Source organism: Somniosus microcephalus, chromosome 4 (assembly GCF_052327205.1).
Source record: "Somniosus microcephalus isolate GS21.2 chromosome 4, FLI_Smic_1.0, whole genome shotgun sequence".
Classification (NCBI taxonomy): Eukaryota; Metazoa; Chordata; class Chondrichthyes; order Squaliformes; family Somniosidae; genus Somniosus; species Somniosus microcephalus.
This window is the reverse complement of record NC_140990.1, coordinates 158,785,618-158,802,331: the sequence shown is the minus strand read 5'-3', so window position 1 is coordinate 158,802,331 and position 16,714 is coordinate 158,785,618. Positions and strand designations below refer to the sequence as shown.

The 16,714-nt window shown below is 49.6% G+C and overlaps 1 protein-coding gene across 1 annotated transcript in view; it reads right to left on the bottom strand.

Annotated features, from left to right (window-relative positions):
• Positions 1–16,714, bottom strand: part of LOC147119958 (leucine-rich repeat flightless-interacting protein 2-like) — a 172,310-nt gene that overhangs the window by 145,169 nt on the left and 10,427 nt on the right. Inside the window, exons 3-6 of the mRNA XM_085984185.1 lie at positions 5,260–5,346; positions 2,921–2,938; positions 1,105–1,152; positions 250–294 (exon numbers count right to left, since the gene is read on the bottom strand). Of these exons, the coding sequence (XP_085840311.1) occupies positions 250–294; positions 1,105–1,152; positions 2,921–2,938; positions 5,260–5,346 (198 nt within the window). The remainder of the gene's footprint in view (positions 1–249; positions 295–1,104; positions 1,153–2,920; positions 2,939–5,259; positions 5,347–16,714) is intronic.

Genomic DNA, 16,714 nt, shown 5'->3' with positions numbered 1-16,714 from the left:
CAAACCAAAACAGAGAGACAGAGCAAAATGGGATAGAAATGTGCAGGAGGTGAAAGTGGGACTAGGGAGAGCAAGAGATGAAAAGAAGAGAATGAAAGAGGGAGAGATAAGAGACTGAGAAAGAGACAGACAGAGACAGGTTGAGAGCATGACAGACAGAGAGAGAGGAGAGAGATGAGAAAGAGATGGGCAAGGGAAGAACAACTGAACTGAAACTTGTAAAAGCAGAAAGAGAGAGAGGATACAAACCGAAGTATGTCTTCTGAACCTGCGAGAATATTTCTCACTGTCTTCCTGCAGAGCCAGGAGGAGGAGGAGGAGGAGAAAAGAGGTAGGTGTTTGTGAACAGTTCAAGCAGAGGTACAGAATCAGTCAGTCAGAAATATTCCGCAAACTGAAGGTAGCAAAGGGATCACAGTTCATGGATTGCATTCTAAACCCAAAATGTGAAGACATTAGCCCACAAATCCCAGGCCGGATCAAGGGCGGGAGGGAGGTGGCGGGCGGATTCATTGCCTGTAGCAGGAACGTGGGGCAGGACCTAGAATCTGCACCATTTTTTGCTTGCAGCCTTTTATAACCAAGGTGGGTGAGGGGCGGAGTGGGTGGGGGAAGGATCCTTGGCCTACCCTCATATCAGAGGGCATGTTTTGACCCTCAGTGGAGCTTGAGCCAGTTGAGAGCTGGTGGTGAGGCCTGTAAACAGGCCCCAAGCCTTTGCTAGAGTATGTAATGGAGGCCACCCCCCAGAGGCCTGTGACCAGAAGAGGCCACTTTCCTTCGAGGCATCAACATGCATGGAAAGACCCTGTGTTTGGGTAGCCCCTCCGCCCTCACCCCGCCCCCATTCCCCCATCCCAAAGGTGACAAGTATTTTGGGAACAAAGACTGGGAAAGTGTCTGTTCAATCTGGAAATGGAGGGCAACATTGGCCTTGCCCTCTGGGTCCTGGATGGAAAGGAAACCTCCCAGCCAGCATCTCATGCACTCAAAGGACAACAGACACCAGAATACGGCTCGACTGAGAATGTCAAGGATTATTTCCAAACGCGAGAGGTGGGAAAAGGGAAGATTCTACAAATATTCTGACAGCGTCGACATTACCATCCACTGCTCGATGTCTCCCCACTTTGTATCCAGCCCATAATACTTCTACGAACAGAAAAGGAAGAGTTTAGGAAAGAAGGGGAAAAATGGCAGGGACAGTTGTAACATGGAGTAGCGCAGATTGTGTTAAAGATCGTGCAATGTTTCAGGACCACAAACAGCAGCTAGACACGAACCCCAGCTCTGTATGGACCGGAGTAACCACAACACTTGTGTCTCTCTCACATAGCTCAGGTACAAGTGCAGAGACACGTGCCTGGAGATAGCGAGACACACACCCACACAGACACACAGAGACAGACACACACACTCACAGAGACAGACACACACCCTCACACTCACAGACACACACCCTCACAGAGACAGACACACACCCTCACAGAGACAGACACACCCTCACAGAGACAGACACACACCCTCAGACACACAGCCTCAGAGACCGACACACACTCTCAGAGACACAGACACACACCCTCACAGAGACAGACACACACCCTCACACTCACAGACACACACCCTCACAGACACACACCCTCACAGAGACAGACACACACCCTCAGACACACACCCTCACACTCACAGACACACACCCTCACAGAGACAGACACACACCCTCACACTCACAGACACACACCCTCACAGACACACAGATACACACCCTCACACAGACACACACCCTCACAGAGACAGACACACACCCTCACAGACACACAGATACACACCCTCACAGACACACACCCTCACAGAGACCGACACACACTCTCACAGAGACACAGACACACACTCTCACAGAGACAGACACACACCCTCACACTCACAGACACACACCCTCACAGACACACACCCTCACAGAGACCAACACACACACTCACAGAGACAGACACACCCTCACAGACACACACTCTCACAGAGGCACAGACACAGACACATACCCTCACAGAGACAGACACACACTCTTACAGACACACACACCTCACAGAGACAGACACACACCCTCATAGACACACACCTCACAGAGACACAGACACACACACTCACAGACACACACCCTCAAAGAGACAGACACACACCCTCACATTTCTATCATTCCTAGTAAAAGCTTGAATGTGGAGCTCGTTATTAAAATTAGAGCCAGGCTGTTCAGGAGCGAAATCATGAGCATTTTTTCACACAAAGGGCAGTGGAAATCTGGAACTCTCTCCCCCAAAAGGCTGTGGATGCTGGTGGTCAATTGGAGATGGGTAGATTTTTGTTAGGCAAGGGTGTTAAAGGATATGGAGCAAAGGCAGGAAAATGGAGTTAAGATACAGATTAGCCATGATCTAATTGAATGGCGGAACAGGCTGGAGGGGCTGAATGGCCTCCTCCTGTCCCTATGTCAGCTTGCAGGCTCAGCCGGACAGACCTAGCCTGTGCCGAGGTTGCCGATTAGTGCCGACAAGGCAGCTGGGTAAGGCTTCCTGCTCCTTAGGGCCATCGGTGATCCCCTACATGTAAACAACAAGTGAATAGCCCAAAAGGATGCTGGCATGCACTGTCCTGGGCCAGGAACCGTACCCCAGCGAGAGTCAGGAGCCAGAGAGAAATCAAGGGAAAAAAACAGGGAAAAAGAAGAAAATATGGGTTTGAGCCAACAGTCAGGCAGTTTTTGTTTTCTAAAATTCCCACTGACTGGCGCTGCCCGCAAACCAATGACAAAAAAAAGGGAGGGTGCAAGTGAAGTTACTGCGTGCAGTGAGTAGGCTGCAGGCCCCGGGATAGATTAAACAATTAGACAAACTCAGCACACAAAGCAGAGGACAAGAAGTCTCACCTTCTGAACCTGGTAAATCTACCGAGAGAAGGCAGGGGGAGAGAAAATAGGAGAAGGTAGAAGTTAAACAGAATGAAGTTACAAAAGGAGTTGCACAGAGCTTCAATCAGAAGGAGCTATAGGCCACACCTGAAGCCTGAGGCCTTTTATTTTGCACATCCTTCCTATCTATGGGATAAGTTGGATCTGTTTTCTCCACCTATAATTTTGTCCCTCTGGCCTGGCGCCTCTGCAGCCTACAAGGTAGGCCCTAGGCCTGTATAGCCCCAACACCACCTGTAGCCAAAGGCCTCGCCCCCCCCCCGCCGCAGTGTGAGATGACAGAGCCTGCACTCAGGGCCTTCTCGCTTGACGTAGCTGAGATCAGGAGGAGAGTGGAGCTCAAACCTGTGTTCCTTCCACTCACACTAAGTATCTGAGCAGCAGCCAGCCAAAATAAATACAGCATAATTAAACTTAGGTCACCATGCCAAAGGCATGACTGGATATCCCAGCAGTTTGAAGATATGACTCACTATGCAACCCAACCCCCTAACCACATTGTCAGCGCAGCTAGTTCAGAGTACGAGATAAATGGGCCTTCGCTGGGTCAGGGTGTAGATGGTTCATGGCTCCTTCAGTCACACCATACAGTCTTGAAATCACTCAACGGGAAACAGTCATTTCATCGCCTATGGGTAACGTCAAATTGAAACCCCCATTTCACAGCTCCACCGGGGGCCGAGGACAGCCAAGGCAAGTTTGTGTGCGCTCACCAGGATTCCTAGCTCTGTGCTCTGGGGCTCAGTGTACATGAGTCTGTGCCTTCACCTCATCAACCAGAAACAGCTTTGGGCACAATCACAAAGGGCAGAGATCAAACACCCCATCCCACACACGCTCCGTCCTCCCTGCATCCTCACAGTGTGGAAATCAAGGCAGATCGCATCATCTCCTGCTCTGAATCATTCTTTCCTAGGAACTCCTCCCCTCCCTTAGTCTCCTCTACAGGGTTTGAAACACCTACATCCCTACTTCCTGATGGTGTCCTGCACTGTGAACCTTGACCCTTCACCTCCACCTACCCTTTCCAGCCCCGGTGGTGTCCTGTACTGTGGGCCTTGACCTCTGGCCTGGGGTTCTCAATTATAAAGGGCAGTCAAGATGATAACACGGTAACCATCTGTAACCTGGGCACTGTGCAGCCAAAATGTTGCCGGAATACATTGCGGACAGCAGCTACGGCAGCAGAGAATGGGATGAAAGAGGTGATGAGAATGGGGGATAGGGACTGCTCATGAGGCTGCATTACAGCCCGGCGCCCGCGGGGGTCAGGGCCTGGTGCCCGCGAGAATTACTGGACTATTACTGGGTCTTTTTAAAATTCATTCTTGGTTTGTGGCCATTGCTGACAAGGTCGGCATTTATTGCCCATCTCCAGTTGCCCGGCAAAGGTGGTGAGCGCCTTCTTGAACCGCTGCAGACCATATGCTGGTGCTCCCACAGTGCTGTTAGGTAGTGCAGCTTAAAGGCTTAAATTATGAGGACATGTTGCATAAGCTTGATTTGTATTCCCTTGAGAATAGAAGATTGAGAAGTGATCTCATCGAGGTGTTTAAAATGTTAAAAGGAAAAGAATTTGATGGGGTAGATACGGAGAAACTATTTCCTCTGGTGGGGGGAATCCAGAAAAATGGGGCATAACCTGAAAATTGGTGCTAGGCCGCTCAGGGGTGAAACTAGGAAGCACATTTTCCACACAAAGGGCAGTGGAAATCAGGAACTCTCCCTCAAGAGGCTGTGGATGCTGGGGGAATTGGAGCTCTCAAGGCTGAGGTGGATGGATTTTGTTAGGTAAGGGTATCAAGGGATATGGAACAAAAGTGGGTAAATTAAGTTGAGGTGCAGATCAGCCATGATCTGATTGAATGGCGGATCAGGCTGGAGGGGCAGAATGGCCTCCCCCTGACCCTAACGTCCCTTGGTACAGAGTTCTTGGATTTTGACCCAGCGACAATGGAGGGATGGCGATATATGTCCAAGTCAGGATGGTGTTCCAGGGTATGGCAGTCAGCAGTTACTCCTTGCTTAAAGCACTGGTGGGTAGCCTGGTGAAACCATACTGAGGACTGGGCCTTTTACACAATCCCTCCTCACCCTGTGTGACCAGAGGCCCCACCCATCCACTCTTGCCTCAGTGTGCGACTACGTGACACAGTGCGCCACAACCAAAGACGATAAACTCCCTGACCGAGCACAACCATCGGCAATTACAGGGCAGCAATGGAGGAAATGCCAATAAAAACCACCCCCAACCATACACTGCCAACACTTCTCCAATTCCACCGTGGGCCACTCACCTCCTTCTGCTGTCTCTCCAGCTCCTTCATTCGGATCTCTCTCGCCTCGGCTCGTGCAGCCCGTTTAGCAGCCAACCTGGCCTCAGCCTGCCAAAGACAAAAATCACAGCTTGGTTAAGTTTTACACACAAACCTCACTGTACTGCACAGACCTGGAGCGGCTCATGGGATTGCACATAATATAACACATATCAGCATTCTGTTGAATTCATCATCTTCTCACTGGCTCCCACTCCCACTAACAGACCTGTACCCCAGTGTTATACAGTGACAGGCCTGTACCCACTAGTACTGTACCCCAGTGTTATACAGTGACAGACCTGTACCCACCAATACTGTACCCCAGTGTTATACAGTGACAGACCTATACCCACCAGTACTGTACCCCAGTGTTATATAGTGACAGACCTGTACCCACCAATACTGTACCCCAGTGTTATACAGTGACAGACCTATACCCACTAGTACTGTACCCCAGTGTTATACAGTGACAGACTTGTTCCCACCAGTACTGTACCCCAGTGTTATACAGTGACAGACCTGCACCCACCAGTACTGTACCCCAGTGTTATACAGTGACAGACCTGTACCCACCAATACTGTACCCCAGTGTTATACAATGACAGACCTGCACCCACCAATACTGTACCCCAGTGTTATACAGTGACAGACCTATACCCACCAATACTGTACCCCAGTGTTATACAGTGACAGACCTATACCCACCAGTACTGTACACCAGTGTTATATAGTGACAGGCCTGTACCCACCAGTACTGTACCCCAGTGTTATACAGTGACAGACCTGTACCCACCAGTACTGTACACCAGTGTTATATAGTGACAGACCTGTACCCACCAGTACTGTACCCCAGTGTTATACAATGACAGACCTGCACCCACCAGTACTGTACTCCAGTGTTATACAGTGACAGACCTATACCCACCAATACTGTACCCCAGTGTTATACAGTGACAGACCTATACCCACCAGTACTGTACACCAGTGTTATATAGTGACAGGCCTGTACCCACCAGTACTGTACCCCAGTGTTATACAGTGACAGACCTGTACCCACCAGTACTGTACACCAGTGTTATATAGTGACAGACCTGTACCCACCAGTACTGTACCCCAGTGTTATATAGTGACAGACCTGTACCCACCAATACTGTACCCCAGTGTTATACAGTGACAGACCTGTACCCACCAGTACTGTACACCAGTGTTATATAGTGACAGACCTGTACCCACCAGTACTGTACACCAGTGTTATATAGTGACAGGCCTGTACCCACCAGTACTGTACCCCAGTGTTATACAGTGATAGACCTGTACACACCAGTACTGTAACCCAGTGTTATACAGTGACAGACCTGTAAGAACACAAGAACTTAAGAATTAGGAGCAGGAGTAGGCCATACGGTCCCTCCAGTCTGCTCCACCATTCAATAAGACCATGGCTGATCTTCGACCTCAACTCCACCTTCCCGCCCGATCCACATATCCCTTGATTCCTCTGGAGTCTAAAAATCTATCTCAGCCTTGAATATACTCAACGACTGAGCATCCACAGCCCTCTGGGGCAGAGAATTCCAAAGATTCACAACCCTCTGAGTGAAGAAATTCCTCCTCATCTCAGTCTTAAAAGATTGACCCCTTATCCTGAGACTATGCCCCCTAGTTCTAGACACTCCAGCCAGGGGAAACAACCTTTCAGCATCTACCCTGTCAATCCCCTTCAGAATCTTGTATGTTTCAATGAGATCACCTCTCATTCTTCTAAACTCCAGAGAGTATCGGCCCATTCTACACAATCTCTCATCATAGGACAACCCTCTCATCCCAGGAATCAATCTAGTGAACCTTTGTTGCACCTCCTCCAAGGCAAGTATATCCTTCCTTAGATAAGGAGACCAAAACTGTGCACAGTACTCCAGGTGTGGTCTCACCAAGGCCCTGTACAATTGTAGCAAGACTTCCTTACTCTTATACTCCAACCCCCTTGCAATAAAGGCCAACATGCCATTTGCCTTCCTATTGCTTGCTGTACCTGCATGCTAACTCTCTGTGTTTCCTGTACAAGGACATCTAAATCTCTCTGAACACCAACATTTAATAGTTGCTCACCATTTAAAAAATATTGTTTTTCTATTCTTCCTACCAAAGTGAATAACCTCACATTTCCCTACATTACATTACATTCTGCCACCTTATTGCCCACTCACTTAACTAACCTGTCTATATCCCTTTTCAGACTCTTTGGGCTGGATTTTAATTCAGGGACGGGCTGGGGTCATGTAATCCGCATTTCGTGTTATCCACCCGAATCTAAATCGATGTGGGAGATTGATGCGATTTTACCTTAATTGGCCAGTTGAGTTCCAACGTGTGGAGACCCATGGCACATGAGTTTTTCCAGTCTGAATGTCGCCTCTGATGACATCATCATTGCTGCTGCATTTAAGGTCTGCAACAAGCCTTGCTTCTTCTGCAGACTGCCAACCTTTTGGCCTTTCATGCTACAGGGACCTGGAGGCAGAATGACCAGCGAGAGAGCTAGGGCTGCTCCCAGGTTTGATGACGTTGCCTTGCAGGCTTTAGTTGAGGGAGCAAGAGCAAATAAAGAGGTGCTCTTCCCTTCTTCAGGGAGGAAGAAGCCTCCCCAGCAGACCAAGGCCGTGTGGGTCCAGGTGGCAGAGGAGGTCAACTCTTTGTCAATAACCCGCAGAACCTGGATTCAGTGCAGGAAGAGATTTCATGACCTTCTGCGCACTGGAAAAGTGAGTATGAATTTCCCATCACCCTCAATCTGATCCCCATTGCCTTTCCTCACCAGCACTCAGCTTTTGCATTCTCTTCCTCCACATCCCACTTGACAGTGACATCCATGCACCCTTACCCATTCCCTCTCTCTCTTTGGTCACATTCACCTAACTATTCGACTATGCAGCCCTCACACTCCCTATCACTGTGATGCTATGAAAACAACTGACAACACACAGGGAGGGCCCTTGGTTGTAGTGTATGTGCCTTTAAGAGCCCCATGTGTACTGTAATGCCGGTAATGGCCACTCGGGCTATATAAGCCTGTATATTGTGTTGTATCAGTTAGTTCCCCTCCAGACTTTGTTTAGTAAACACCTATGAAACCAACTCCTGTCTTCAGTGTCTCTATCAACACACAGACACAACAGTGGCGACGAATTGGAAACGGACTTACCTGCAATTCGGCAGCACCTCAAGGACATCGATTCCTCTGGCGTCCAAAGTTGAAGAAAAATCAAGAAAAAGAAAAAGCTGTGGTTTCACCAGCTAGCCAAGCTGGTGGCAGGTACTGCAATAATCCTTCCTGGGCGTCGGGCTGGGGCTCCAGTGGCTGGCTCTACAGCTAGGCCAAGCAGCGAAATTGGAGGCAAGCAGTAACAGATGGGGAGGGAGCACTCGGGAGACGGCCGGCGCTGCAAGCAGGTCGGCATTCAGACCTAGAGAGTCTGGCGGGAACGAGTCTCCAACTGTAAATAAATAAATAAAAAGAACGGAAACCGCGGGAAACAGCGTTGTCATCGGCAGCAGCGGCGGGGAAGCGCCATATCTTTTCTGCAGAAACGAAAGAAAAGCGCAGGAAGCGCCATTTTATTTCTAGGATGCCTAAGTCTGGCAATATTGATGCTTTTGATAACGAGATAGAGGATTGGACCACATATGTGGAAAGAGTGGAGGTATATTGCACCGCAAATGGAATAGAAGATGAAAAAAAAGCTTCAGTACTGCTAAATCTAATGGGCGCAAAGACATACGGGCTGTTACGAAATTTAATCACTCCAGCCAAACCAAAGGACAAGAATTTTAAAGAAATTGTTGATACCCTACAGGAGCACTTAAACCCAACACCGCTGCTGATAGCAGAACGATTCAAATTCTTCAAGAGAAATCAACACAAGAATGAAAGTAACGCTGATTACCTCACCGAATTAAGAAAGCTATCAAAACACTGCCAATTCGGGGCAGGACTAGCAGATTATCTTCGAGACAAATTCGTCTGCGGTCTCCTAAGTGAAGGAACACAGAAAAGGCTGCTTTCTGAGAAAGATTTAACACTGGACAAGGCTTTCAGTATGGCTGTATCATACGAAGCAGCCGCAAGAGGAGCTGCAGAGATACAACAAAAGACACAGGACTTCTGCACCCATGAAATGACACAGGGTTTCGAGAGATGTTATCGCTGCGGCAGATCCACCCATGACCAGAGGGACTGCTGGTTCAAGGACAAAGCATGCAGGCAATGCGGAAAGATTGGACACATTGCACGGGTATGCCGATCTGGACAAAAAACATCCACAGACAGGATCAATAAAGAAAAGTACAGAAAGGTACAAATGATGACGGAGAGTAGCTCCCAAGACCAGAAGAGCGATAGCGACTCCGAAAACAAGAGACTAAGCTGTCTCAAATTACATAATGTAATTGCCAAAGATGATTACCAGACCATTTGGGTTACCCTCACGATAGCAGGGTCCCCAGTTAAAATGGAGCTAGATACAGGATCAGCTCTGACCGTCATAAATCGACGGGATTACGAGCGGCTATTTCCGCATATACCTTTAAAAGACACATCCATTATCTTGAAAACATATATGGAGCAGAAAGTATACCCCAAAGTAAAAATAAGGGTGCCTGTTGTATACAACGGCAAGGAAATACAAAAGTTGTATTTATACATTCTACAAGATGGTGGTCCACCGCTGTTGGGACGTGAATGGATCAGGAAAATACGTTTAGACTGGCACTCCATTCAGGCACTGACGGTGATCAGTAAGAAAAAAAACGATGATGACGTCATACCTGAACGATTAAAAGACATCTTGGCCAACGCCAAAGAAGTGTTTCAAGAGAAACTAGGAACCTTGAAAGGCATCACCGCCTCAATAAAAGTGGAAGATGCAGCAATTCCCAAGTTTTTTAAGGCAAGACCGGTGCCATACGCAATTCGTCCAGCAGTCGAGGCAGAGCTGGAGAATTTGGAAAAGGCAGGCGTATTATCCAAAATAGATTGGAGCGAGTGGGCAACACCCATCGTTCCAGTCATGAAGAAAGCATTGAATAATGATAAATCTGAAGAACAGAGAAAAATTCGCATCTGTGGAGACTTCAAGGTGACTGTAAACCCGGTCCTTCACACGGTACAGTATCCTCTTCCGAGGATAGAAGATATTTTCGCCTCACTATCCGGAGGGAAACATTTCACCAAAATTGACTTGGCACAGGCATATCTACAGATGGAGGTTGAAGAGGCCTCTAAAAAATATCTCACGATAAATACACACAAAGGTCTGTACCAGTACAATCGACTGGTTTTCGGAGTAGCATCCACTCCAGCTATCTGGCAAAGAGCTATGGAGCAAGTCCTCCAAGGGATTCCGGGGACTCAATGCTACCTAGACGACATCCTTGTAACAGGAGAAAACGACAACGAGCACCTTGCCAATTTGGAGCAGGTGCTCACTAGGCTGAGAGAACGGGGCCTACGAGCAAATCGCCCCAAGTGCGAATTTTTCCAAAATCAAATATCATATTGTGGCCACATAATTAATAAGGAAGGGTTGCATAAGTCACCTGAAAAAATTGAAGCGATCATAAAAGCCCCAGCACCTGAAAATGTTTCACAATTAAGGTCGTTCCTGGGATTAATAAATTACTGTCATAAATTTTTACCGAACTTATCAACTCTTCTACACCCTCTTAATGAACTGCGACAAACAGGAGTAATTTGGAAATGGAGCGAAGACTGTAAACGTGCCCTCCATAAATGCAAAGACTTAATCACGTCCAAAGAAGTTTTGGCTCATTACCACCCATCACTGCCAATCAGACTGGCGTGCGATGCATCCCCTTACGGCGTAGGAGCAGTATTATCGCATAAATTCCCTGATGGCTCGGAACGGCCGATAGCTTTTGCGTCACGCTCATTGAACTCAGCTGAGCGTAACTATGCCCAAATCGACAGGGAAGCACTCAGCCTGGTATGGGGAGTGAAGAAATTCAACCATTACCTACACGGACAAAAATTTACCTTGTTGACTGACCATCAACCCCTCATCTCCATATTCAACCCTAAAAAGGGTGTTCCCATTATGACAGCGCAAAGGCTACAGAGGTGGTCCCTTTTTCTAGGGGCACACCAATACAACATAGAATACAAAGGATCAAAACAGCATGGGAATGCTGACGGGTTATCGTGCCTACCGTTGCCAACGGTAGAAGAAGCACCTACCGTAGACCCAGTGGAGATTTTCCACTCTACCATAGTCGAATGTCTACCAGTAACAAATTCTGCCATTGAAAGGGAAACTAGAAATGACCCGACTCTCTCACGAGTCTACGATTTAACAGTGAAGGGATGGCCAGCACATGGCGAACCACTGTTGCCAGCATTCTCGCAAAGAAGAGAACAGCTGTCAGTGTGCCGAGGAACCTTGATGTGTGGATCCAGAGTGGTGATTCCACCCAAACTCCAGGATAAAGTGCTAAAGGAGCTTCACGAGGGGCATCTGGGTGGAGTGAAAATGAAGAACCTAGCCAGGGTGTTTGTATGGTGGCCAGGTATCGATGGAGACATCGAAGAAATGACCAAGAGCTGCCTAGGATGCCAGAAAGTCCAAAACGCTCCACCCCAAGCCCCTCTACATCCATGGGAGTGGCCCTCATCTCCCTGGCAAAGGGTACACATCGACTTTGCTGGTCCATTTATGGACTCAATGTTCTTAATCGCGGTTGATGCACACTCCAAGTGGCTGGAGGTAATAAAGATGTCCTCCACCACCACGGAAAAAACCATCACAGTATTAAGGACCATATTTGCCAGGAATGGGCTGCCGGAACAGATCTGTTCTGATAATGGACCGCAATTTGTGTCCGAAGAATTCAGGAAGTTCTTAAAAAACAATGGGGTTAAGCACTACATGTCCGCCCCATACCATCCCGCCACCAATGGATTAGCTGAAAGGTTTGTCCAGACCTTCAAGAAGGCCATAAAGGCCATGGGTAATGAAGACATAAAACTTCAGCACAAGGTGGATAACTTCTTGTTCGCATACAGGAATGCAACACATATGGTTACAAACCAAACTCCCGCCATGATGTTCTTCAATAGAAGCCTAAGATGCCGGCTGGATTTGATCAAGCCCAACATCAGAAGGGACGTGGAGAACCGGTAATTTCAAGGCACGAATGAAAGGCCAACTAGAACCTTCCAGATAGGTCGACAAGTTTTGGCCCGGGACTACCGTACCGAGAAATGGCAGCCTGGAACTATCTGCACACGACTAGGACCGCTGATGTATACCGTGGACATCGGAGAAAGCATAATAAGGCGCCATGCTGACCAAATCATAGAGTCATCCGAAAAGGGACAACCTACACCACAACTCTATACGCCTAACGATGAAGTAGAGATACCCATATCTACCTCCGATCCGGTGATACTGGAACCCGATGAACCTGACACTGGCACTCAAGCCGAATCAGCCTTGCCAAAAGAACCTACTACACCACCAGAAACTACTACACCACCGAGGCGTTATCCGGACCGAGTCAGGAAGCCTCCAGAGAGACTGACTTATAATTAATTAACTGCAGCAATGTGTAGATTATTTTTCTTGTAACATGTAATTAATAATTACTTAAAATATTATGTACTGGTTGGCTAAAAGGGGAGGAATTGTAGTGTATGTGCCTTTAAGAGCCCCATGTGTACTGTAATGCCGGTAATGGCCACTCGGGCTATATAAGCCTGTATATTGTGTTGTATCAGTTAGTTCCCCTACAGACTTTGTTTAGTAAACACCTATGAAACCAACTCCTGTCTTCAGTGTCTCTATCAACACACAGACACAACATTGGTCTTGCCACCTCACTCCATCTTTGTCTCCTTCTAAGTATCTATGCTATGGAATCTCTACACTCACTCCTTCATTCTCACTCAACCACCACTTGCAGGAAAAGAGAGCACACAATAAGCGAGAAAGAGCGAGGACAGGAGGAGGGCCACACTCAGTAGCCCACCTCACCCCCTGGGAGGCGGCGGTCCTGGAGATCGTAGGAGTGGAGGAAGATGCGCAAGTGGGGGACGGACAGAGGGGTGCATCACAGCAAGCTGGTGACAGAATAGTTTTCCATCTCTCTCATTGACATTGCATGAGTCGCTGATAATCATTCTGAAACTCTAACAGATGGACTTATGATCATCTGCAATATGCAATGTGCATGTAACCTTGGCATCACATCTCTGACTCTTTCCTTTACTCCCCCACAGGACGATCGAGAGCCCCCGTCCCCACTAGCCAGGAGGAAGAGTATGAGCCTCAAGACTCCTCAGAGGAAGCTGCAACCTCTGAGGGCGCAGCGTCAGCAGAATTCAGCGCACCCAGCACCAGCGCAGACACTCACACCTCGGTGGGACCTTCGGGACATAGAGTAGTGTTGTCACCTGGTGTATCACAGCTCACAAGTGAGCATCAGCAGATTGTGGAGACACGGACAGCAGCGGAGAGTCCTAGTCGGAGGGCGCAGGACTCTGCCAGCTCGGCTCAGCTGCATGTCGACCCTCTGCCTCTGGGTCCATCCATAAGATCAGCAGTGCTGGAACTCCAGGAACAGATGCAGGAGTCTCTGGCAGGTTTTGTCTCCAGGGTCGCTGCGAGTGTGGAGCGAATGGAGGAGTCCATAGCGAACACGAGCAGAGCCTTTGTGGAGTCATTGGCGCATGAACGCATCAACACGGAAAGGATGGCAACCTCCATGGAGGTGATAAGTCGCCAGAGTGCAGAAAACATGGTGAGTGTTCAGAATAGAATGACATCTCTGGAGGAGCGATGGTCATCTATTGAACAGAGAAACCAGACCTTCATGGAAGTCCTTCTGAGTAGGACTGCCGGTGCAGATACGGGTCCCCATAGCCCCCCTGATGTGCAGCAAGGTGCTCTCAAGCCACTTGCAAGCGCTGAGGGGGACCTGACCCATGAGAGGGAAGTTGGTGGCAGACATCAAGGCAGTGGGGGCTCCTCTCCAAGCGCTCACACTTCCATGCCACCGCAGAGCCCTCGGTCAGAGCCTCACCAGAGTCCACACCCAACTGAGATCGGCGTCTCAACCCCTGCACAGCCGCAGGAGCAGCAGACTGTTGCCGAGCCCTCACAGATTCGCAACCCCAGAGGACGCCCGCCAAAGGTGTCGAGACAGGAGCAGCAGGAAAGTGAGCAAGGGGCCTCCACATCTGCTGAAGCCACAGGGGCAGCACCACGTAGGAGCACGTGTAAGAGAAAGATACTGCACAAATAGTCACAAGGGTAGTCACTTGGGTGAAATTTGATGTTTTCTGTGAAAAAGCCATCAGATGAATAATGTAAATAAAAAATCTGATGGCTACTGATGTAGTTGTGGCGTGTGTCATTTCGCGAATGGGACTTCCACATTGAGGGCTTAGGATTACTTGCAATTGTCAGTATGGTGATCAAATTGCTAGGAATCCGCTGGTCCTTGGCAATTGTCGATGCTCAGGTAAGAAGCTGCGAGGCAAAAGTGCTTGATTGGCTAGGCTAAGCAAATCTGGCCAAGATGAGTGCGTTCCTTGCATTCCGGGCAGCAATGTGGTCGCGCCCTGGCGCTTTCTGGCCTGTGCAGCTTCAGGTAGGTGAGCAGCAGCTTGGTGCTGTTGCTGTTGGTGCTGCTGTTGTTGATGGTTCTGCTGCTGCCACGGCTGGTCTTTGTCCTCATCTGATGTCCAGGAGGAAAGGAAATAAATGGCTCCCATGCTTCTGGTATATGCCCCAGTTGAGGAAGCGCTCAGTGAAGGTGGCGAGAGGGGTTTCCCAGGAGGCCACACTGGAGATGGGTGTCAGGCTCCAAACTTCCACAGCTGTGGTTATGCCTCCTAAAAGTTCCCCCAGACCCGAGACTACAAAGTCCCGCCACCTGCAAATGATGGCTGATCAAATCTCCTCTTTAATGGTTGAGCTGCAGCTGATAGTCAGCAATCCAATTGTGCTCCCGCCAGGTTTCACCGTCGTGTTTCAGAACAGGCGTGTTTCGCGTGGGAAAAGGGTTAAAATCGCAAAGGCATTTCAAAATGGCATAATAGAGGCCAGTTAGTGCTTGTTAAGGGCCTTAACGGCCTATCCCACCTCTTGGAGGCGGGACAGAGATGGGACCATTAAACACGAATTATTTAAAATTGCTTGGAGGCTGGGTTGGGCCCGCACGTCAGTTTTTGCAATTTTAACCCCCCACACGCCTCCAATCCCGCCTCCACGGCCCAAAGAAAATCCTGCCCCAAGAGTCAGGTCACAAATACAACCACTGTTCATAAAGAACAAAAATGAAGCCAAAACCCCCACCAGCGCAGGCCCCGAAAACACAACCCCCACCACAGGCCCTGGTAACACAACTACCACCAGCACAAGCCCCAAAAACACAACCCCCACCACAGGCCCCGGTAACACAACCACCACCAGCGCAGGCCCCGATAACACAACCCCCACCACAGGCCCCGGTAACACAACCACCACCAGCTCAGGCCGCGATTACACAACTCCCACCACAGGCCCCGGTATCAAAACCGCGACCACAGGCCCCGGTAACACAACCCCCACCACAGGCCAGGGGAACACAACACACACCACCGGCCCCAGGAACACAACCCCCACCACAGGCCCCGGTAACACAACCCACACCAGAGGCCCCGGTAACACAACCCCCAACACAGGCCCCGGTAACACAACCCCCACCACAGGCCAGGGGAACACAACCCACACCAAAGGCCCCGGTAACACAACCCCCACCGCAGGCCAGCGGAACACAACACACACCACTGGCCCCAGGAACACAAGCCGCACCACAGGCCCCGGTAACACAACCCGCACCACAGGCCCCGGTAACACAGTCCTCACCACAGGCCAGGGAAACACAACCCTCACCACATGCCCCAGTAACACAACCTCCACCACATTCCCCGGTAACACAACCCGCACCACAGGCCCCGGTAACACAACCACCACCACAGGTGCCGGTAACACAACCCCCACCACAGGTGCCGGTAACACAACCCCCACCACAAGCCCAAAGTAACACATCCCCCACCACAGGCCCGGTAACACAACCCCACCACAGGCCCCGGTAACACAACGCCACCACAGGCCCGGTAACACAACCCCACCACAGGCCCCGGTAACACAACCCCCACCACAGGCCCCGGTAACACAACCTGCACTACAGGCCCCGATAACACAACCCTCGCCACAGGCCCTGGTAACACAATCCCCACCAGCACAGGCCCCGATCACACAACCCCCGCCACAGGCCCCGGTAACACAATCCTCACACAGGCCCCGGTAACACAACCTCCACCAGCGCAGGTCCCGGTAACACAACCCTCACCACAGGCCCCGGTAACACAACC